A 23,473-nucleotide genomic window follows, 5' to 3' on the forward strand; every position below is an offset into this window, starting at 1 on the left:
CGCCCCACCCCTGAAGTCATTAGCCAAGGCGGTGTCAGGTGGCAGAGCCCGCCTGCAGCATTTCAGGGGCGGGAGAGAGATCGTGATACTGGCCTGCTTCACAGGGTTATCGTAGGGCTCATTGTGACCATGGACTCGGCCTCATTATTAGTGGGCCCATCCTGGCAAGGGGAGGTTTTTACTAGAGTCAACAGGAAAATGTATTAGTTCTGGCGTGTGTGCATGTGTGCGTGCATTTTGCAAGAGCACCCAGTGGAGAATTCTTGGGAGGGGGGTTCGTATCAGGGGGCACCTCCTGTTGCCAGACGGGCCTCACAAAAGAGCCTGGCCTGGCCCTTGCCGTTCTCTGAGAACGAAGGTCGAACAGAGCACTTGGTCAGGATGAGTCCCCCTGGATCTGCCATTTCCCAGTTTCATCCAGAGGCTCTGAGCAGCTTTCCCCAATCCGGTGCTCTCCAGATGTGTTGGATTGCAATTCCTATCTTTCTCTCGAATGATGACAGTTGCGGCCAACACATCTGGAGGGCACCAGATTGGGGAAGGCAGGTGTGGAGAACAGGAAGGACGCAGCTCTCCTCCTTCAGTGGCTCTGAAAGCTGGGAAGTGAAGACGGGCAGCCCCCCACCCAGGCCGAGCCTTTCAGAGTTGTACCAAAGAAGAATTTTAGCTGGTGCTGCTTCTCCCAGCTCTGCACCATGGCGATGGGGGACGTAGTGGCACAGAGCAAAACATTCCCTTTCTGGTCAGCTGCAGCAGGTCAGGAATCTGAGCCCACCTGCCCTGCCCTGGGTTCCTGGACACACCCCAATGGCTGCCTTGGAGGCAGGCTGGATGGCCTTCAGGTGTCCTCCCAGTGCTTTGATTCAAGGATTTGCCCTCTGCCTGACTGGCCACTGTTTTGCTGCAACAAGAGCTGAGGAAGGACACCAGAAAGTTGTGAGCTGGATCCGGCAGCAGCCAGTCCGTGTGCACCGTGCGTGTGCCTGGCCACAGAGGAAGCAGGGCCACCCTCCCAGGGAACATTGGCAGCTGTTGCCCAAGTCCTGGTGCTATTAATAGAGAAAAGTATTTGGGTCAGAGGGCAGTGGGGGGAGGCTCTTGCAGCCAGAAGGGCTGACCTGGGCAGCGATAACGGAGCCTGGGCTGGCCCTAGAGGAAAGGGAACGCTCCCAGACCCCAGCCCACCCTAAAGCCTGCTGCTCACCCCTCCAGTTCTCTCCCACCCACCCCCGCAGCACCAGGCAGCTTTGGGCTATGGCAGAATGGACACGTGTCATTTGTTTATTTATGTAGAGTTGGGGCAGGTCTGGCGCAGACGCCTTCCCCTGCAGGGAGGAGAACGCAGGGGGCGGGGCGGGAGGCTCCGGGTGAAAAAAGATACACGAGCTGAAAGAGCGCAACAGCGCAGAGGTGAAAGTGCCCCAGTGCTCGTCCCGCTAAGGAAACGGAGGGGGAAACCGTGGACTCAAACTTCGGGGTGGGGGAGAGGCGGAAGTAGGTGCAACGGAGCTCAAAGAGGGTCAGGCACAAACCCTCGGCAGAATTCAACCCAGCCCTCCTCAGCCCAGCACCCTCCAGATGTGTTGGAAAACAGCACCACACAGCCGGCATGGCCAGTGGGGCTGGTGGTTAACTCAGTCAGCAGAGCCGGCTGGGGATGCTGGGAGCTGTAGTCCAAGACACAGATGGGCCCAGGTTGGGGAAGGCTTCTTTAACCAAACAAAAGTGTTATAGGGTTAGGAGGAGGAGCGAGCGGGAGGGAGTGCGCACGTAGGGCCAGAAGGCCCACAGGCGTAGGGCTCACAGCCGCCAGGGCTCCTCCTGGCCCATGGCTCTCCCCTCGGGGCCAGTCAGGGGAAAGTGGAGGAGAAAGAAAGCCTCATAGAAGAGGGGAAAGGGGGGCGGCAGCGGGCGGCAGCCTGGGCCACCCAGCTCCACCTCCAAAACTGCACCCAAGTCAGGTGAGGCCATGTAGAGGAGGCCACCCACAGCCAGGCCCTGCCCGGCCAAGCTGCACTTAGGCAGGGGGCGCACGGGGCCCCACTGCCGGCCACTCGGGCTGAAGGAGGTGACCACGTTGCCCTGCGCGTTGCTCCCCACCACGTAGAGGGGCTCCGTGCCGCCCAGGAAGTAGAGCCCAGGCAGGTCAGCGTCTGCCCGCGTCAGGGTGGGCAGGAGCTCCTGCCACGTATCTGGAAGGAGAAGAGGACCGGATAAGAGCCCACCAGGCCTGACCCTCTGCCCTGAAGGCTTCCCCAGGGCTTGGCCCTCCCCTCCCCACCCACTGCCCCTGTCCCCTTAACTCACACTCTGGCTCCATCACCCGCACCCACCCACGGCTCCCGCATGTTCTCCAGACACTGTGTGTGGTTCTTGGGCTGCCATCCCTCCCCCTGACCCCTCCCCCGGTTTGGGCGCTCTGTCCTTTGGGCGCCAATGAGGTTGTACATCCAGAACCATGTTCAGCCAACGCCGGAAAGTTAACCGCCAGATCGGAACTCACAGGGACACTCAGTGGAAAACATGGCAAATCAAAGGCAGCACCTGCTGACCAGGTAAGTAACCAAGGGGCAGCCAGGTCGTTCAGGCCACAGAACTCAGTCATTCATGCCTGGGCGGGGGAGTGGTCCCAGGAGACGGCCAAGCCCCACAGCCCCCCACCCCACCCCGGGCGTGTCCCTGCCTCCTCACCAGTGGCCACGTCGTAACACAGCAGGAGTTTCTCGCCAGTGTGCTGCAGGCTGCCCAGGGCGTAGATGGAGCCGTCGTGGGCCGCGCAGAGCGGCAGGTCATGGGACAGCGAGACGGAGAAGGAGGCGTCCCCCAGGGGCAGGGAGGAGACAAAGGCCCAGCGGTCCGCCCAGGGGTCATAGCGCTCCACTGCCCGGTACAAGCAGGTGCTGCTGTCCGGGGCCAAGAGGGAGTCCAAGTACCAGCCGCCGACGGCATAGATGTGCCCCCCGACCACGGCAGTGCTGAAGTGGCGTCGGCGCTGTGGGGAGAGCAGACAGTGGCGGGATGGCATGTGAGGAGCGAGGAGGAGGAGGAGGTGGCCAGCAGGAGCAGAGGTGAGGGGGGCGCTGCAGGGACAACCTTGAAAGGTCGGCCCACAGAGGGCCAGGATCTCTTCTCCATCCTCCCAGAGTGCAGGACACAGAATAACGGGCTCAAGTTAAAGGAAGCCAGATTCCGGCTGGACATCAGGAAAAACTTCCTGACTGTTAGAGCAGTACCACAATGGAATCAGTTACCTAGGGAGGTTGTGGGCTCTCCCACCCTACAGGCCTTCAAGAGGCAGCTGGACAACCATCTGTCAGGGATGCTTTAGGGTGGATTCCTGCATTGAGCGGGGGTGTTGGACTCGATGGCCTTATAGGCCCCTTCCAGCTCTACTATTCTATGATTCTATGACCCCAGGACAGCTGAGCAGCTTCAGCTGAAACACCATGGGAGGAAGAGGAGGGGCTCCTGAGGCCGTGAGCACTGCAGTGAGGAAAGGGCACATTGTGCCTTGGCTGACTGGCACAAGTCATGGGATGCGGTTTGCTCCGTGGGCAAACCCTCTCAGCCATGCCCATGCGCTCCGCCTGGGATGGGATGGGTCTGGGGCAAGGGCTGTGGTGGCTGAGGAGCCCTCCAAACCTCTCCTGCTGCACATCTGGATTTCTCACCAAGCTACTTCCCCGCCCCCCCCAGCCTAACCTCCCCAAACTACCTCCAGCTTTTTTGACTACAGTCTGCTTCCTACACGCAAGCACACACATGAAGACACACACACACACGTTTTGCACGGTGAGGAAAGCCCCCCGCAGGTCCCTTCAGCCCAGGAAGCAACAGCTGCTGCACCTGGACACAAAGGCCTTTGGAGAGACGGGGCCGTGTGTTGCTGCTCACTGACCTTGTTGGGGGCAGCGGTGGGCTTCCACGTGTCTGTCAGAGGATTATAGCGGAAGGCCGCCATGCGGAAGGTGAAGCCGCGAGTCCCCCGCCTCTCTCGGTAGCCCCCTATGATGAAGAGGTAGTTGAGCAGCTGGGCGGTGCTGAAGCTCCACTTGTCAGCCCGGAAGGGCAGTTGGCTAGCCCGGTGCCAGCTGCCCTCCTCGGGGGGCAGGGGACGCCAGTACAGCCCCCGCAAGGGCTCCAGCGGACTGCCCGGCTGCAGGCTGCTGACGTTCTCCGTGCGCAGCACACAGAGCCTGGCCGGGCCTCGCTGACGCAGCTGGACCAGGTCCTCCTTCAGCCGTGGGAGCAGCTGGCCAGTGACGGGCTCCGCCAGCTCCAACAGGTGGGCACTCAGGTAGCCGCACACCTGGGCCTGGAGTTCAGGGCAGCCCACGGCCTCGGCAAAGTGCAGGTAAGACAGGCAGTTTTGGGGGCTCAGCAAGGGGCCCAGTGCCGCCAAGCACCGATTCAGGAATCCGGGCAGCAGCAGGTAGCTGGCAGCCTGTACTGCCGTCAGCAGCTCCTCTTCTGTCAGGCTGAAGCGCCCCGAGAAAACCCACTCCAGGATGGCTTGGAAAGTCCCAGAAGGCAGGTGGTCCAAGTGCAGCTGCCCTCCCGATGCCTCCTGCATGCGGGATCGCAGGAGGGCCTGGAAATAGGCACTCTCAGTTGCCAGCCGGTGCGGATCCACCTGCCAGCACAGGGAGAGAAAGGGAGGAGAGGGTGGGAGACCCGGGGGTGACTTTATCATAGAATCATAGAATCATAGAATAGCAGAGTTGGAAGCGGCCTACAAGGCCATCGAGTCCAACCCCCTGCTCAATGCAGGAATCCACCCTAAAGCATCCCTGACAGAGGGTTGTCCAGCTGCCTCTTGAAGGCCTCTAGTGTGGGAGAGCCCACAACCTCCCTAGGTAACTGATTCCATTGTTGCACTGCTCTAACAGTCAGGAAGTTTTTCCTGATGTCCAGCCGGAATCTGGCTTCCTTTAACTTGAGCCCGTTATTCCGTGTCCTGCACTCTGGGAGGATCGAGAAGAGATCCTGGCCCTCCTCTGTGTGACAACCTTTCAAGTATTTGAAGAGTGCTCTCGTGTCTCCCCTCCATCTTCTCTTCTCCAGGCTAAACATGCCCAGTTCTTTCAGTCTCTCTTCATAGGGCTTTGTTTCTAGACCTCTGATCATCATATTAGCACTCCTGTGCCTTCTGGCACCTTAAAGGCACACGCACTTATTCTGCACGGTCCACGACAGCTTGCGCCAGGATAAATGTGCACGTCTTGAGGTGCCAGAAGTGTCCGTGTCGGTTTTGCCCCAAGAGGCTCACATGGGCTCTACCGCTCTGAAGGCAGCAGCCACCCTTGCCTTCCCTTAACTCGAGGCTGCAGCAGGGCCAAGCAAAAAAAGTGGGGCCTTGGAAGTGCTTTGCGATGCCTGATGGAAGGTGCAGCTGGCAGAAGCCGTCCCAGGCTGGGAGCTGGGGCGGGGTGGGGCGGGTGAGTTTCCGATTCTGTTCTGAAACCTTTGCTGCTGCGCGCTGTTATTTCCCCATGTGGTGCACAACCATTTCCTCACTCAGCAGATTCTGCCCCTGCTGGCAAAATCCTTGGCCTCACCTTCCCTCGGCACAGGGGAGACGGACCACCATCAGTGCCTACCTGGAAGCTGTACGGCGTTGTGTGGACTGTGAGCAGCGGAGAATCTCCATCTCCTCCTCCCCTGTAGACCCTCAGTTCAGGGCAGCTCTCCCAGGGTTCCGGAAGTGACCTCGGGGCACCCGGCCCTTTCCAGAGGCGTGGGAAATGGCTCCACAAGGCACGGAGGGCACGGGACAGCCAGCCCAGCACACGCTGGACCAGGGGGCCCCAGCCCAGCCAGGCTGGAACCGCAGAAAGCCCCTCAATGGGGGTGGCATGCGGGCCTCTGTGTGGCATAGCCAGCCGGGGGGGAATTGCAGCAGCACTCCAGCCCTTTGCAGGAGTGCTCTGTTGCCTGTAGCAGGCATGCCAGCCAAACCCCAGGGCACAGCCTGAGCGCCAGGGCTATTTTTAACCTGTATTTACAGCACAACAGGCCAGGCCTTTGCCTAGACCCTAGGAGGGAGGGCAGCCAGCCCAGCACTGAGCTGCCTGCAGAGCAGAAGGGCCCACAGGCTCCAGCGCCAGGCAGGCAAATGAGCAGGAGCACCCCACGGCGTAAGGATCCGGCTGGCCGGAGACCCTCAAGGGAGGCCTTGCCGTGGGATGAGCCAAGCCAGCCCGGAGGAGGGGATTCACAGGGTGGGTGGGGGAGGCGACAGGACAGCTTTGCACATTTCATAGAATCATAGAATAGCAGAGTTGGAAGGGGCCTACAAGGCCATCGAGTCCAACCCCCTGCTCAATGCAGGAAGCCACCCTAAAGCATCCCCGACAGATGCTTGTCCAGCTGCCTCTTGAAGGCCTCTAGGGTGGGAGAGGCCACAACCTCCCCAGGCAACTGATTTCATTGTCGTACTGCTCTAACAGTTAGGAAGTTTTTCCTGATGTCCAGCTGGAATCTGGCTTCCTTTAACTTGAGCCCGTTATTCCGTGTCCTGCACTCTGGGAGGATCGAGAAGAGATCCTGGCCCTCCTCTGTGTGACAACCTTTTAAGTATTTGAAGAGTGCTATCATGTCTCCCCTCAATCTCCTCTTCTCCAGGCTAAACATGCCCAGTTCTTTCAGTCTCTCTTCATAGGGCTTTGTTTCTAGACCCCTGATCATCCTGGTTGCCCTCCTCTGAACCCGCTCCAGCTTGTCTGCGTCCTTCTTGAATTGTGGAGCCCAGAACTGGATGCAATACTCTAGATGAGGCCTAACCAGGGCCGAATAGAGAGGAACCAAGACCTCACGTGATTTGGAAGCTATACTTCTATTAACGCAGCCCAAAATAGCATTGGCCTTTCTTGCAGCCATATTGCACTGTTGGCTCATATTCAGCTTGTGATCTACAACAATTCCAAGATCCTTCTCGTTTGTAGTATTGCTGAGCCAAGTATCCCCCATCTTGTAACTGTGCCTTTGGTTTCTCTTTCCTAAATGTAGAACTTGGCATTTATCCCTATTAAATTTCATTCTGTGGTTTTCAGCCCAGCACTCCAGCCTATCAAGATCACTTTGTCGTTTGTTTCTGTCTTCCCGGGTATTAGCTATCCCACCCAATTTTGTGTCATCTGCAAATTTGATAAGCGTTCCCTGCACCTCCTTGTCCAAATCATTAATAAAAATGTTGAAGAGCACTGGGCCCAGGACTGAGCCCTGTGGTACCCCACTCGTTGCCTCTCCCCAGTTTGAGAAGGTTCCATTGATAAGGACTCTTTGAGTCTGATTCTGTAGCCAAAGAGTACTTATCAATGGAACCTTCTCAAACTGGGAAGAGGCAACGAGTGGGGTACCGCAGGACGCTGTGGGTGTCCTGGGCGCTGTGCCCCCTCCACCCACAGGCACGTGGCACCCTTGCATCAACGGTACGCTCACAGCCACCTGCTGCAGAGCAAAACCCAGGAATGACACTCCTGCCGCACAGGAAGCTGTCCCAAGAAAAGCCACGTGGGACTTCTTCCTATATGTGCACAATGAGGATGGCGGAGGAATCCACAACAGGTTCTAGGTTCTCTGGGCGGTTTTTGTGAACCGCCCAGAGAGCTTCGGCTATTGGGCGGTATAGAAATGTAATAAATAAATAAAATAAATAAATAGTGAATACAACCTGCGGATTCCACTGCAGAACAGCCTTTTCTGGGGTATGTGGATTCCGTGGCGGACGGCAGGTTTACTTATTGGTGGACTTTGCACTAATTCGCCGTTGTGGTCATTTGCCATAGTGCAAGTAGAACAAAGTTCTCCTACATCCCTAAAAAATCTGATTATGTCAATGAAAGGGCAACAGAATGGAAGACCCCTGGAACTCCACGAGACAGGATGGATTTAACAGAATCCACACATCCCTCTGGGGCACAGAACTCACTACAAAATCAGATTCTTGCACTGCCTTACAATTGGTTCTGAAAAGCAACGGAGTCAACAAAATGAAACTTGTATGTAATAAAAAAATAAATAGTTCCAATGCATTTCAGACCACATATAGGGCCTTCTTCAGGGAAACCTGTAAAACTATATACAAAGTTTATATATGTGCAACATGTCCCTGTATTAAAAAATAGACATTAGCAATTCAATTGTTTATCAAAACTTAAGAATCTAAAGAAATGGAGGCTGAAAGTTACATACTGTGCACAACCGTAACATATATTTCAGGAATAAACTAACATACTCAGTGACCTGGTTCCACAATTCAAGAAGGACGCAGACAAGCTGGAGCATGTTCAGAGGAGGGCAACCAGGATGATCAGGGGTCTGGAAACAAAGCCCTATGAGGAGAGACTGAAAGAACTGGGCCTGTTTAGCCTGGAGAAGAGAAGATCTACGGGAGACAGGATAGCACTCTTCAAATACTTAAAAGGTTGTCACACAGAGGAGGGCCAGGATCTCTTCTCGATCCTCCCAGAGTGCAGGACACAGAATAACGGGCTCAAGTTAAAGGAAGCCAGATTCCAGCTGGACATCAGGAAAAACTTCCTGACTGTTAGAGCAGTACGACAATGGAACCAGTTACCTAGGGAGGTTGTGGGCTCTCCCACACTAGAGGCCTTCAAGTGTGTCTCTCTTCATAGGGCTTTGTTTCCAGACCCCTGATCATCCTGGTTGCCCTCCTCTGAACACGCTCCAGCTTGTCTGCATTCTTCTTGAATTGTGGAGCCCAGAACTGGATCTCATTGAAGAGCAAACATCATTTGAATGGGTCATACTGGGCCTGTTTGCAAATAATGATAATCCACTGGTTTTTAAACAAGGGGTTGGTGTGTGTGTGTGTGTGTGTGTGTGTGTGTGTGTGTGTGTGTGTGTGTTTTGGCAAGAACAAAGTATAGCTAATGCCCCAAGTGCACTGTTACATGTTGTAAAATCTCTCAGCATGTATTTTCCCCATCTACGGGATTTACAAACTATTTCACTCTTCGACAATATTCACAATAATTCAGAGAACCCACTTGGAAAAATTCCTGTCGGAGGCCGTAATTCTAGCAAAAGTTGTTTTTCTTCTCTGAAGGGTCGCTTCTCACCACCCAGTCTCCTGTATTTCTAGATCTTTTGTAAGCCATATATGGATGTTCTCTGCATGCAGCTATCTCTTTTACCAAACACCACTATTTGTTGATGGATCGACTTAAAAAGACACAGACATTATTAAAGAGTAAATGAATGCCATCTTGTGTCTGGATGTCTTTTGTTTGGGTGACAATAAAGAACTTGTATTTATATTATCTCCCCTCTTCCTGGTCCTCTGCAACATTCTTTCTGAACAGCCCCTTTGAGGCGGTAAGCCTGTGTGCACCAATTGCTGGGGAACATGGGTGGGAGGGTGCTGTTGCACCATGTCCTGCCTTGTTGGTCCCTGGCCGATGGCTGGTTGGCCACTGTGTGAACAGAGCGCTGGGCTGGATGGACCCCTGGTCTGATCCAGCATCAGGGCACTTCTGATGTTCTTATACCAGATTGATGTAAATTATCAGATTCCCTTCTGTAAACTGAATCTTTCTTTTCTCGGTTCTGACACAGAGAGCTTTGGCTATGGGGCGGTATAAAAATGCAATCAATTCCCCTGATATGTCTAGAATAAGCACCGTCACATCCAAGATGTTCCTTTCAATCTGCACTTTTTATTTTTGTAGAGCGTTATGCTTAACCTCCCCTCCTCCGTTTTCACTGCAATATCTAAAACTGTTGATATTCTGGAAGCTGAAATTCCATTTTGGGGGATCCTGTTTACAGTTCACCAGCATCTGCAGCATCCTTCTCCCACCTGGTGCCCTCCAGATGTGTTGGACTGGTGGGGGAAGGCCGCTCTGGAGGTGTGGGGGATGGGGAGAGGGTCGAGTCAGGCAAAGAGGAAGCGAACAAATCAATGAGAAGGCGGTTTAGCAGAGAAGGCTCCCAGGCCTTCCGGGGCCCTGCCCAGACAGAGATGAAGAGGGGAGGATCTGCCAGGCTCCAGGTTCTCAGAGCTCCAGCAAAAAATTGGCTCCACTTCATTTCCCTCGGGCCCCCTCGTATCTTGGAGCGGGGCCCTTCTCCCACAGCCCGAGGCGGCCGACTCCGAGGAAGGAGGAAGCGGCCTGTGGAGGAAGGGCACCCCCTGGCGGTCCACACTGCACTGACGTCCTCTGGCTGCTCCGCGGCAGCCATCGCCCAGCTTAGTGCCATGTGACGCAGACCCCCGACGGACGACTTGGGGGGCGAGTTCAAAGCACTCGTGGGGAATCGGCCCTCTTGCCACTTGGGCCTCCCCTGCCCAGCCGCCTCCCCCCACCCCAGGCTCCCTTGCAAGCCCTGGAATGGGGCACCTGGAGCAAAGCGAGAGGGAGAGACAGGCAGGTTCAGCTTCGCTCTCGCGCTGCGTCCCCTCGAACGCTTCCCTCTTTCGGAAGGCCACCAAGCTGGCCTGACTCTCGCACCGTTGGACAAGCTGTCTTCCTCTTCAACCCCCTGGACAGGGGCCTGAAGCAGGCAGGCTTGCCCACGAGGAGCCCCACTAGAAGAAGGCAGGCCTCTAAGCGAGGCAAAAGGAGCCCAAGCGACAGCCTGGCAGGGGACCCTCCGGCACTGGGGAAGGGCGCGTGGCGTGGCAGCCCCGGAACATTTTTCTTGAAGCAGGGGGAAATACTTTGCACGGCCATGATCCTGAGCAGCATTTTGAACTTTCTTCCTTCAGGGGATCCGCTCCCCCCACTTCTGGAATGCTTGAAAGATCCAAGACCCCCGAAAACACCTCCGTTCTCACCTGCCTCTGCGTTTTTCTGGGTCTACAAACAGCCAGGCCTGCTTGATTGCAATCGCCCACAAATAAACATTACGATTAGCTTAGTAAGACACCTCTGACAGGGGATGGTAGGTGAGGCTTTCCCTAAAAGTTATACCTCTTTTCTGGTGTTTGCAGTTTGGAGAAAAAAGTTTCAGAACAAATTATTCCACCTGAATCATTCCTTCTGTATTTGCCTGCCCGCCGACCGGCCCACCTTCTGGGCTTTAACCAAGACGCCGTCTGTAGGCTTTCAGACATCTCAGCCCTGAGGGCTAGAAACTCCCCTGGCAAAGAATATACAAAGCAATCAAGGCAAGCGGAGACGGGCCAGGCGTTTATTGGCGACTGCAAAGATTACATTCCACAGCTACTGAGCAACGGCGGAGTAGAAAAACCGCCCCGAGACTAGAGAGTGGGCAGGCAGGCTATTCAACGCTATCTCGGGAGAGCCCACGGCATCACTGCCTCCCTGCGCTGGACAATCACACAGGTGCAGCTGCGACAACATTAACAAGATCAAAGAGCCTCATCCCCACGCAGCTGAGACACGGCAAGCAACCCTATTCCCAATGAAAGGCACAAATGCCTTGTAAGTCCCCCACAATAGGAGGAAAAGGGGTTTCGGCTGGCCCTCTTTGGGCACAGCAGGTCCAAGGAACACGGGGACACTGGAAATTCTGTGGCCACCAGGAAGGCTGGACGGTGCCGTAGGGCAAGGGGGGGGGAGGCACCTGCAGGAGCAACTCTCCCAAAACTGGCCTCTTCAACCGCCATCCCACCCTATGGAAAACGGGCAAGAGATGCACCTACAGGTGGGCTAGGATTACAAGCCCCTATGTGGGGACAGAAGACCTTCAGAGCACCCTCCCCTCCCCTCCCGTTGAGAAACAGGCAGCGTGCAGATCATCGAGGGCCCGGCGGGCCTCTGCCCCTCCTGCTCTGTTCTCAGCGGCTCTCGGGGGCTCGTGGCATCCTGGGTCTGGCCACCACGTTCTCCTACAATACCGTACACAGGCGCAGGATTGTAACGCGGTGGCCGTGGCCAAGGGCAAGTGCAAACCCCAAGGCATGGATCCCAAGGCAGGGGTGGGCTGGCTCACCCCCCAGTCCTCGGCTCCCAGCAAACGGCACGCAGCTCCCTCTCCCAGACTGCACCCCCCCCACGGCATCACATCGGGCAAGTTGGCAACCAGCACCAAGACAGCCAAGAAAGCTGTGGGCAATCAGGTCTGGGGTGCAGGAAGGGAAAGTGGTTGGGAAAGAGGGAGCAGAACTCCCTCCCTCCCTCCCTCTCTCTCTGGGGAAGGAACAAGCGTGTGGCCAAGGGAAGGCACGGCTGTGGAGGCAGCAGGCGATGGAAGGAAAGTGTGGGTGGGGGGCAAAGGATGGCAGAAAGCCCAAAGGAAGCAGGAGGGGCCCCGGGGGCACAGCCACTCCCTCCCTCTCCCAAAGTGCAGGGATCGACTGCCTCCCCGCCCTGGCCCCAAGGGCCAATTTGTTACCACCCACACCTTCTGTCAGAAGCCAAGCCTGACACTGACCAGGCCCTTCACATTTGTGAGCACCCCGGGGGGGGGGGGGTCCCAGAGCAAGTGGGCCGGGCCTCTCCCAACCCGCATCCAAAAGCACACAGTCTCAGTTGGGGAACCCGGGCTGGCCAGCCAACCCTTCTGTCTTTGGGGAGATTGGTCCGTGGGCGACGTCCCTCGAGGTCCATGCGGAGCTGACATCCTGCGTGCCGGCCAGGCCAGCCTCTGGCAGCAGAAGCAGGACAGGACAGGCCGGGGTCACTCACACAGTGCTTTCTGCTGGAAATAGGCCTCAAAGCGGCACTGCGCATACTCCTGGGGCAGAAGGAAAAGCGAAAGGAGAGTGCGTCAAGCCCTGCAGTGCCTTCCCCGGGCGTGCGAAGGCACCAGCATCCCTGCCCAGACACCTGAGGCTCCAGGATCCCACGGTTGCTGTATTCTGCATCCACCTGGCGCAGCTATTATCCTTTAGAACCTTTCCCCCAAGCACCAAGGCTGGCAACAATCCTGAATTCACGGAGAAACAAACCCCCAAGTCCTACAGATGATGCCAGACGTGCGTGGACCTGCTATTTCTGCTGCCACCAGCCAGGAGGAGGAGAGGCACAACTCTCTGGAGGAGATGAAAGCATTGGCTACTGGCAGCCGCCCCGCCAGCCCTGTTCTTGCTCCCGGGATCCTCCCACGCAGTGCCCCCAGATGCTCCCCAAGGCCACGGACACAGCCCACTGACTTTCTCCATCCATCCATCCATCCATCCATCCATCCAAAGTGGAGATTCTCACTTGGCCATGCTGCGCCCCTTTGTGGTAGTTTTACAGAACCGCACAGCACACCCAGAGATGCTCTCTCGCACACAGACCATTGCACATGTGAATGTAGAGGACGAAGGGGCAGCCATCAATCTGCCCACGTTTAGCCACCCCAACAGAGGAGCTAAAAAGCATTACGGAGCAGCTCATCTGCACGGCCATTGCGAAGGCGGCCCACGAGCCACAGAATCTCAGTGGCTGCACGCTCCCGTTATCGTGTGCTGCCAATGCCTGCCCTTTCCCACCCCCGACACATATGTAAGAGGAGGGGCGGGAGGGGTGGGGATACCAATCTCACCCCCACCACCCCACCCCTCCCCAACAGCCAGGAGAGCGTCCCGCCCACCACGTCTCCCTCCTGCAGGGAGGGGCGCCAACCCCCTTGCCTGTACTCACCAGGTAGCCAAACTCGATGGTGGAGATCTTGGCCTGCACGATGGACCACAGGCCCCAGAAGAAGTGCGAAGCCATCGTGAACCTGGAGGGTTGGAGGGAGGGAGGAGAGGCCATTCTTTCACCCTGCGTCAGAAAAGCCACGGGCCTCCTTTCCACGCGGAGCAAGCGTGGAACTAGGAGCAGGACACGCCGCCTTCCGCTCAAATGCGGTGGGGATGGAGTGGGCGCGAAGGCTGCACCCGCGGAGCCCGGAGTGCCCCTCTCCACGCCATACAGGGAGGGCCACAGCACAGTCTCAGGGCTGCAGGAGATACCGGGTTCCATGCAGCAGAGGGGGACAGAGTGTGGGGCCATTCCACCAGCCCTGTTGAAAGACCGCTTGCTTTAATCGCCACCCCCCCCCATGTGGGTCATGAGTTTTTAGGCTGGAAGGAAAGGAAAGGAACCTCTCGTGCAAAGCCCTTGAGTCATTGCTGACTCCTAGAGGGACGCCTGCTTTCGCTGATGTTTTCTTGGCAGACTTCGTAGCGGGGTGGTTTGCCATTGCCTTCCCCAGTCATGGTTACCTTTCCCCCAGCTAGCTGGGTACTCATCTTACCGTGGCACAGAGTGGTAAGCGGCAGTTACTGCAGCCGAAACTCTCCTCATGGCCTAAGTTTTAGGCTGGAAGCCTGTGGAAATGTCTTGCTTTGATTGATTGTATGTAAGCCACTCTGGGAGCCTTTTGTTTTTTTTGGCTAAGGAGTTGGATAGAAATTCTTTAAACGATAACAATCCATTCCTGGCATTTCCAGGTAACGTTGGGGAATGCCCCTGCCTGAAAGCCCGAAGAGCTGTTGCCAGTGGAAAGCAGCAGAGTGAGGTGGAGCTGCCCTGTACACCACCGATCCCACGTCCTACGACTGAGAGCCTCATTCACAGGCACGGAAGAGAGGAGAAGGCCACGATGGGCCGAGGACTGCGCAGACGGGGTTTGACTTCCGTTCTCACCGTCTGCTTTCAGGGCTGGGAACAGAGGAAACAGCAAGGGCCCCAAGATTTGGCTAATCGCTGCCTGAGCACAGAGAAAGGTTATGTTGCCCTTGGTGGAGTAAAGAGACCAAGAGGAAGGCTACCGGAAGAAAGGAGAAGGCTTTGGTGGTGGTGGTGGTGGGAGGAATAAGTCCGTAGGTGCAGGCCAACGAGGACTTATTGAGAGTGAAAGACATCACAGGGTTACTTTCCTCTGTGTGTGCGTGTGTGTATTTATGTGTGTGTGTTCCCCTCTTATTCATATATTTAACTATGTTTTTGCAACATATTGCATAGCGATGAATCATAGAAAAGCAGAGTTGGAAGGGGCCTACAAGGCCATCGAGTCCAACCCCCTGCTCAATGCAGGAATCCACCCTAAAGCATCCCTGACAGAGGATTGTCCAGCTGCCTCTTGAAGGCCTCTAGTGTGGGAGAGCCCACCACCTCCCTAGGGAACTGGTTCCATTGTCGTACTGCTCTAACAGTCAGGAAGTTTTTCCTGATGTCCAGCTGGAATCTGACTTCCTGTAACTTGAGCCCGTTATTCCGTGTCCTGCACTCTGGGAGGATCGAGAAGAGATCCTGGCCCTCCTCTGTGTAACAACCTTTAAGTATTTGAAGAGTGCTATCATGTGAATAAAAAGGTGAAGACCTTTTTATTCTCCCAACATTTTAACAATCTATAAATTTTAAATAACATGGTTTTAAATTTGTAATTTTGCATTGCTGCTGTTTTTATCTGGTTGAGCTTTTATATTGTATTTTATATTATGGTTTTATACTGTTGTTTTATACTTTGAATGGGTTTAATTTTTGTGAACCGCCCAGAGAGCTCCGGCTATTGGGCGGTATAGAAATGTAATAAATAAATAAATGTCTCCCCTCAATCTTCTCTTCTCCAGGCAAAACATGCCCAGTTCTCTCAGTCGCTCTTCATAGGGCTTTGAGCTTAGATGGATCCACACAAGCCTGATACGGGGGAGGGGGGCTTTGCGTTTGGGGACAGAGGTCACTGAGGAAGCTGATCAGGCTCACAGCTTCCTCGCCATCTGGCCTGGAACACTGACCGACTGATCTCCACGAGCATCTCAGCCTCGATCCGCTCCTGCTCGCTGGGTGAGAGGGGTGCGTTCTTCCCAGCTGCCTCCTCCAGGTAGCACCGGATGAAATGCAACTGTGGAAAGATCACACACAGAACGAGAACGTAAGAACACAGAAAGAGCCCTGATGCTGGATCAGAACAAGGGTCCATCTAGTCCAGCACTCTGTTCGCCCAGTGGCCAACCAGCCATCAGCCAGGAACCAATAAGGCAGGACATGGTGCAACAGCCCCCTCCCACCCATGTTCCCCAGCAACTGGTGCACACAGGCCTACTGCCTCGGATACTGGAGACAGCCCACAACCATCAGGGCTAGTAGCCATGGAGAGCCGTCTCCTCCAGAACGGAGCGGGGCCCTGCTGCAGCAGGCCCTGTAGGGTGGCAGGCCTTCCTTCCCAGTCTTTGCTTCCCCCACTCCCTTTTCGCCTGAACACAGTTTCAACTTCCCAGGTGCTTTTAGGAGACCCACAGCTGCTTCTCCCATTCATGTGTTATCCCCCTTCCCTTAAAAAAAAGAGATGTTTTGTTGCTATGAAGCCACGACGTAAATAAAAGTTACAGTCCTGCTGTGGGCAGACGAGGCCCCGGGGAGAAGGGCCCCCATCAGGGCCACCCGGCTTCCCTGACCCAGCAGCTCTCGCCTCCAGGGCAGCTGCATTCCGGGGACTCACGTGGCCGGCTTAAAGAGCACTCGGCCCTTCCAGTCTCGACCTTCTGTTGCCTGGAGCAAAGGGCCCCTTCTGCCCCATCCCGACTGCAAATTCAGCGAAGCCGCTGATATGGGCTCACTCCAGAAAGAAAAGGTCTTAGAATAGGGCTCACGGTTGGACATTCGGATTCCTTGTAGAACGGCGGATGGAGTTTTCCAAAACAAAACCAGATTTGGGTTGGATACCTACATATTTTGCTTCACTCAAAGCCCCAACGTCTCCTTGCTGCTCTTGGGACTGACTCCCAGCGTGCTGAGCAGGAGCGTAGGCAAAAGCGTCCTCCAGCAAGCCAGGCTTCCAGTACTTTCCCTACCAATAAGTGCGGCCAAACTGTCCGAGGCTCTCATAGGAAAGGGCTGCCCGATTCCTCGTGGGAGGGGCGGCTGCGGCTGCGTTTGCCTAGAGGGTGCCCAATGCCTCTTGCCAAGCCGCGTACGTGGCCCTTCCAGGATCCATTTTCTGTAACAGTATGCTAAGCAACCTTCATGTTGCTTTTGGCCTTGTGAAGCAGAGTTTAAAAAGGAGAGAAAAAGACACAGAGAGATGCCTGCAGAGCGGTGGAGCAAACAGCTCTGGTTCTAAAAGCACGATGCAATTAGATGGCAAAGCCGTCGCAGGGAATCATTGGTCCCAGCTTCAGCTATGGTGCGGTTTAGAAATGCAATAAATAACATGTGATTACACTCAGACAATGGCAGGCAGTCAATCTGACGGGTCGGTTGTCAGGTGAGGGGTGTCTCAAAAGGTGCACGGCAGTGCTCGCTCGCCCCCGCCCCCAACACACACATCCAATCCAGCCCCTGCCACCCACAGAACGGAGGGGCACAGGGCAGCTACCTGTTGGCAACGGCTGGGGTAGTTCTCCGGGCTGGATTTATAGAAAGGCCACTGGTCGTGGGCATAATTGTAGACCCATTCACAGAAGTGATTGGCGATGTCAAAGCCCCTGGGAGAGGGAGAGAGAAAGAGAGAGAGAGAGAGAGAGGGAGAGAGAAAGAGAGAGAGAGAGAGAGGTCACTCGCCTGGGCAAAGCTGACAGGACTCTGTGGCTGGGAGCAACGGCCCAGAGTCCCCCTCTCACCTAGACGCAATTTGGTCGCCCTGTCACTTTATTTATTTTAGTAATGTTTATACATTCACAGACTTGGAAGAGTATACGTCTAAGGAAGTCTGAAATGAAATGATGAAACGGGAAAAAACCGGAATCCTGTTATAATTAATTATACAGTTTATCAATAATAGTTAGTCTGTTGTTACATTTTATTGTCAAGTTATCATAAGAAGCAACTATTTGCCTTATGTTTGGTCATCTTTATAATTTTGTACGTTTGAAATGTTCTGTTTGATATAACCAAATTTGTACGTTTGAAATGTTCTATTTGATATAACTATATAAAATAGAAGTCATTATTTTGACTCTGTATACCAACAACTGTCTGATTGTATTGTTAAAACTGTTACGCAGTTGTGTGCCTGGTGGCATTCCTGATATTTGGTTAGGCCTCTCCTAGGGACAGGGCTCTCAAGAATGCCGGAGCCCTGCCCAGGAGAGAGGCTGCGGTACCAACCCTGGTCCTGCGTGGGAGAGCTCCCAAGTGACCCCTCCCTCCCCTCCCCTCCCCTCCCTTCCCTTCCCCCAAGCTCACCGGTAGTTGTAGCTGCTATACTCAAAGTCAATCAGCATGAGACGGTCGCTGGAGGAAGCCTCGCGCCCGGCTAGGAGCAGAATGTTCCCTGGATGCGGGAGAGACCGAGGAAGATGGCTGGCCGGCCAGGGCGGCTCACACAGAGCCGAGAGAGGAGGGAGGGGCTCCCCTTGCCCTCCTGCTGCTCCAACCTCGGCTTCCCCGAAGGCTCCTTCTGAACATCTGCCTGGACTCAGGAGCCACCGGAGGAAAGAGCCGGCCCCTCCCAGCTCCGTGCCTCCCAGCCCCCCATTCCGTATCCTCACCTTCTTGCACGTCATTGTGGCAGAAAACCACAGGGGACGAGGTGGCTTCAAGCACAGCCCTACAAGGCCAGGAGGGAGAGATAGAAGGAGCGAAAGCAAGGGGTTGCCAGCCGGTCAATGGAGGGCAAAAGAACAAAATAAAAAAAAAACCCAACCATCTTCCTGTAACACGTCCACACATGAACTCGCCACTTTGCACTGCAACACGGGATTATTTTTTCAAAACGAACAAACCAAGGGCCGTCCCTGCCTCCCGGCCAGCAACGCAGCCTTCCCCTTCAGAGGCCAGGCGCCTCTCGCTACCCCAGGGCCCGTCCCGCTGTCGGAGGGTCAGTGGCCCCCTAAGGCCCCAGGCGGAGGATCCCCCCAGCCCTGCTCCCCAAGAGCCTTCTGACTGAAGATGTCAAAAATGTATTCATTCGTTATGTATTTCAAGTATTTACAAGCCGCCGTTCAAGGGAAACCTCTCTGCATGCACAGCAGGGACTCTACCACTGAGCTACAGGCCCTCCCTGGGCGGGTGACTAACCGGGCACATGTGACCCCCCCCCCACGTCCCTCTAATCACCGTAGTCGACTCCCAGCGGCCCGACCCAGCACAGCAATTTCCTGAGCACCGAACGGACACTCAGGCCCATCCAAGGCCGACTGGCATCGGAGAACCAACGGGAGGCCCGGCGCCAGGCTCTGCTCACCTGAGGCTGCGCATTTCTGCCTCCAGGTTGTAGGCCTTCAGCTTATTGAGCTTCCGCAGCTGGGCTTCCTGGGCGAAGGTGAGCTCCGAGATCTGCTTCAGGTACCTGCCCCAGAGGGACGGGATGAGGGCGGCTCGCTCACGAACGCGCCACAGCCCCTCCCCTCCGATCAGCCCGCCTGGGAGAGGAGGGGGCTTGCACCCTCCCCCAAAGCCACGCGCGGCCTCCTTCCCGTGCCCCGTCCTCGAAGGGCTTCAGGCTCTGCTCTTCAGCAGGCCGCCTGCTCAGCCTCTGCCCCACCCGGCTGCCTCCTGACTCCCGGGCACAGATGGACGGAGCCAAAGGGTGCTCTCAGGAGATTGCCACGGGCCCATCTAAGGAGACGATGCCTGCCCGGCCTGCCCCACGGAGAGATCTAGCCCCAGATGTTGTGGCCGGCGAGCAAGGAGGATCCGGGGCAGAGGCTGGACGAGCAGCAGCATCAGGTGCTCCCAGGGACCCTCCACCCTGAAGAGGGGCAGCACTGCCCGCTTCACCAGCCCCACGCAGAGATGCCCCGGCAGTAGTCTAGCCTCAAGCTTCCGAAGGTATCCGTGGCATTACCTGTCCATCGTTCCAAACATCCACTTGGGCTCTTTGTTGAAGGGCATCACCATGTCATGGAAGCGAGCCATCTTCATGGCAATCTCCCCCGATATGCTGGGCTCCAGCAAGTCCTCAGTGAGCAGGCGGCGGCTCTGGAGGGGAGCGGAGGGGAGGGGAGGGGAGGGCACACGACAGGCATGAGGCGGGCTTCTCCCCCCCCACTCCCACACAAGAAACGCCGGTTCAAGGGAGGGAAGGGGCCGGCAGTGCCCACTGCTGGCAATAGTCTAAAGCAAGGCTGGGCAGCTGTAGGCCTCCAGATGTTTTGGCCTCCAAGTCCCATCAGGCCCTAGCCAGCACAACATTTGAAGAGGGATGATGGGAGTTGTAGGCAAAAGACATCTGGAGGGCCACAAGCTGCCCAGCCCTGGTTTAAGGGGTGCAGGCATGATGACCCAGGGAGCCCAGGGGGCCTCCGCTGTCCACAGACAACCAGAAAGCATCTAACAAGAGTCTGCACACCTGGGAGAGTGGGGGGGGGGGGGGAGGGAAAGCAGAACAGTGGGGACAGAGTCTGCCTTGGGCCTGACTCCAAGGGCAGCCACTCCTCTCGTCATAGGCTGCTTCGCGCAGAGGCCGGCGTAGCCTCCAGGAAAGACAGAGCTCTCATTTTCAGATCTTAAGTCTTACTGACTGGGTTCGCATGACACGACAACCCAGTGTGGATAACTAGGCACCGTGGCTTGTCGTGCCGTCTGAATCCACTTCCTGAAGGGTGGCTTATTTTTCAACAACACGCCACCCAGACAACCCCAATTACATTCTTGAGGCTCCAAAAAATAATTTAAAAAGCTGCGAATGAAAAAAATGCTAGTGACCAGAGTGGGGACGGTGGGACAAGACCACTTCTGCTGTGAAGCACACTGGGATACGTGGCCATGGAACGGGTTCATACAACCAAAACAAACCACGGCGGCTTGTTGTGAGCTGTGCCACATTCCGGGCACAATTTGCGTAGTCATGGCCTGGCTGCAGCTTGTTGCGTCATCCTAACCTGGGCCGCATGGCATGTTGGAAGGTTAAACCACCCTTAAATCATCCTTCAACAGCCCATCAATTCTTTGAGGGTTGCTTTCCCCTCCAACAAGCCATGCCACCTGGATTCAGATGACACGCTAAGCTGTGGCCAGGTGTAGATCATGCAAATTGCGCCCGGCACAAACAGTGGCTTGGTTTAAGCCATTGTGGCTCGTTTTGATCGTGTGAACTGGCAACTCCGTTTGGCAAGGATACTGGCAGGTGGGCCAGTCCAGAGATTGGCACCCTGTCTCAAAGCTGCAACGCCACCTGGTACTCAGATAATTAACGACGGAGTGTGTGTGAGAAGTGCCATCTATTGCTGCCAGACAGGAACAGGGGTCACGCGGGCGAGAGGTGGCATTTGACAGCATTCCTGGAGCTGGATAGAGCAGTACAACAATGGAACCCGTGACCTAGGGAGGTTGTGGCCTCTCCCACACTAGAGGCCTTCAAGAGGCAGCTGGACAACCATCTGTCAGGGCTGCTTTAGGGTGGATTCCTGCATTGAGCAGGGGGTTGGACTCAATGGCTGTGTGGGCCCCTTCCAACTCTGCTATTCTAGGATTCCACGATTCTATGGACGCAACCAGGGGCTGCAATTGGCTGACTTTAAGCATAGCCAGCAGCCACAGATAGAGAAGATTGCAGCTGATCTGCTCCCCTCAGTTCTGTGGGGCCTGCGGAGGCACAGGAAACGGCCAAGGCTCTACCGGGATGTATTCCTCGAGGCGCCCCTGAGGGAAGATGCCGTAGAGTCGCGGCCCCAGCGCCCGCTCGGCCAGGATGGCAAACATGACGCTCTCAAGGACCAGTGAATCGACGCCCTGTGGGAGAGAAATTCAAGGGGATGAGATGCTCCTGGTCTCACCGACTCACAGATACCTAGTTCTCTTCCCCTCAAAGGGAGGCCCTTGCTTTGGCCTGGGCAGAGATGCCTGCATGGGAAGGCAGCCGAACCGTGGCAAGCTGGGAGCCTGTAAACATCACAGCCGTGGCCCCAGAGGGAGGCAGAAAGGGACAACTGGCCACAAGGCCTGGACACCCCCCAAAACATGCAGAGAAGACCACGACTGCTTGACGGGGGCCACAGTAGGACCCTATTCCCACCCCTGAACAGGCTTCAGCCTCTAAACCAAGCTTGTATTCAGAACAAAACAGATCCTGAAGTCGCTGAAAGAATCAACTGCCTGGGCAAGAAGCTCCTTCACAGCCAGGAATGGGGTGGTCACTCAGAACCTGGGCAGGACAGAGACCCGTCCGCACAGAAGACTGTAGCAAAGCAAGACACCCACCCATCCCCAAGAGATCCACAACGGAGACCTGCCCAGAGGTGGGGAGGGAGGGAGGGAGGGGGGGCTGACAAGAGCCTGAGTGGAGGGGAGGAGCTTCACAGGGGGATGTTTGGAAGGCCACGTCCCTGTTGCAGCCCTAAGGGATCACAGAAAGCACAGCAGGTCTCCAGTTCCCGATCTGCCCCAGGTGGGAAAGTGAGGCAGAAGAGCGGGGCGGGGGTGGTGGTGGTGGTGGAAGGGGCTTCACAGCACCAGAACGAAGGACTCACCTGAAGGATGACGCCGTAGATGCGCAGCAGAACCTGGCGTGGTTCATTCTCGGCAGTTGCAACGTGCTCGGGCAGGGTGCACTTGTACAGGAGGTTACTGAGCCCCCCGCTGTGGAGAAACCGGGACGGAGGAGAGAAGGGTCAGCAGGCGGGTGAGAGGCAGTGGCCAAGATTCTGGGCATGTGCATCTTAAAGGCTCACACGTTTATTTTGGCTACATATTTGTGGGCGACAAGCCACTTCATCAGATGCAAGAAGCGTTATCCTCAGGGGTGTGTGTGTGTGTGTGTGTGTGTGTACAGACACACACACACACACACACACACACACAACTGAGGATAACGCTCCTTGCATCTGGTGCCACATTGGTGGTGGTGGATTGCATACAGTGCAGCCAGAAGGAATTGCAATGCAGAAAGGACAGCAATAATGCCTTTATGTTTTCTATACCTACTGCAACGCAGGCAGTGGGACTTTATACCTGACCTGGGACTGTAAAATGGGAAAGGCACCCGGCCACCATGAAGAACCAGCGCCTTGGCCCGCTTGCATTGGCCGTCTCTACATTTCCAAGCCCAATTCAAGGTGCTGGTTTTAACCTATCAAGCCTTACACGGCTTGGGACCACAATACCAGACGCAACGCCTCTCCCAACATGAACACTACGTTCAACATCTAAGGTCCTCCTCCAGGCGCCTACTCCAAGGGAAGCCGAGGGCCTTTTCAGTGGTGGCCTCCCAATTATGGCATGATCTCCCCAACGAGGCTCGCCTGGCGCCAACGTTGTGATCTTTTCTCTTCTCCCAGGCATTTAACAGCACATACTAAGTTTTTAACTGACCCGAAATAGTTGTTTTAAATGGATATTGTTGTTGTTTTACATTTTTGGTGGCTTTAAATTTTGCCCAGGGAACTCCAGCCGGATTCAAGCACAGGCAGCAGAATACAGGCGTGGGCGTGCTCCGTGCTGTGCCACAAGCCCTGGGCACTGAGGAAAAGCTAATGGAGCAACCAGAGCCATTCACCGCCTCTCCCTTCTGACTAAACGGGCAGGGCTCCTGTCCTGCCAAGGCCCGCAAGGGAAGAGTGAACCCTATAAGGCCGTCGAGTCCAATCCCCTGCTCAACGCAGGGATCCTCCTTAAACATGGGCAGGAGGATTCTGTCGCACTCCCAACCTGCTGGTGGGTCCCTGGTCGACAGCTGGCTGGCCCAGTGT

General features: G+C 55.7%; 2 protein-coding genes across 3 annotated transcripts in view; both read right to left on the reverse strand.

The window, feature by feature from the left end:
* The window catches only part of CHKB (choline kinase beta), a 30,661-nt gene that overhangs the window by 5,641 nt on the left and 1,547 nt on the right, over window positions 1-23,473 (reverse strand). The window contains exons 2-11 of one of the 2 annotated variants that reach the window (XR_010025842.1): window positions 22,256-22,364; window positions 21,405-21,518; window positions 19,633-19,766; window positions 19,030-19,134; window positions 18,335-18,393; window positions 18,030-18,117; window positions 17,221-17,329; window positions 15,641-15,747; window positions 13,560-13,641; window positions 11,712-12,666 (exon numbers count right to left, since the gene is read on the reverse strand). Coding sequence is in view for 1 of the 2 variants with exons in the window: in XM_063134460.1 (XP_062990530.1) it covers window positions 12,610-12,666; window positions 13,560-13,641; window positions 15,641-15,747; window positions 17,221-17,329; window positions 18,030-18,117; window positions 18,335-18,393; window positions 19,030-19,134; window positions 19,633-19,766; window positions 21,405-21,518; window positions 22,256-22,364 (964 nt within the window). In the remaining variant the exon portion in view is untranslated. Of the gene's footprint in view, window positions 1-11,143; window positions 12,667-13,559; window positions 13,642-15,640; window positions 15,748-17,220; window positions 17,330-18,029; window positions 18,118-18,334; window positions 18,394-19,029; window positions 19,135-19,632; window positions 19,767-21,404; window positions 21,519-22,255; window positions 22,365-23,473 lie in introns of those variants that run through there. The other variant, XM_063134460.1, reaches the window with a different exon arrangement.
* On the reverse strand, window positions 1,801-5,876 carry LOC134403927 (kelch repeat and BTB domain-containing protein 11-like). The gene is made up of 4 exons (XM_063134471.1): window positions 5,601-5,876; window positions 3,899-4,633; window positions 2,692-2,992; window positions 1,801-2,192 (listed from the first exon to the last, which is right to left on the reverse strand). The coding sequence occupies exons 1-4, from the start codon at window positions 5,874-5,876 to the stop codon at window positions 1,801-1,803; spliced, it is 1,704 nt and encodes a 567-aa protein (XP_062990541.1).

The sequence above is a fragment of the Elgaria multicarinata genome, chromosome 9 (assembly GCF_023053635.1).
Source record: "Elgaria multicarinata webbii isolate HBS135686 ecotype San Diego chromosome 9, rElgMul1.1.pri, whole genome shotgun sequence".
Classification (NCBI taxonomy): Eukaryota; Metazoa; Chordata; class Lepidosauria; order Squamata; family Anguidae; genus Elgaria; species Elgaria multicarinata.

What these genes read in the sequence shown, in the direction of transcription:
- LOC134403927 (XM_063134471.1), bottom strand. Translation starts at nt 5,876, where the DNA reads ATGCCACACAGAGGCCCGCATGCCACCCCCATTGAGGGGCTTTCTGCG. An exon ending in CAACGCCGTACAGCTTCCAG is followed by an intron (nt 4,634 to 5,600) that starts GTAGGCACTGAT and finishes CTGTGCTGGCAG; the next exon opens with GTGGATCCGCACCGGCTGGC. An exon ending in GTGTTACGACGTGGCCACTG is followed by an intron (nt 2,193 to 2,691) that starts GTGAGGAGGCAG and finishes TTCTCCTTCCAG; the next exon opens with ATACGTGGCAGGAGCTCCTG.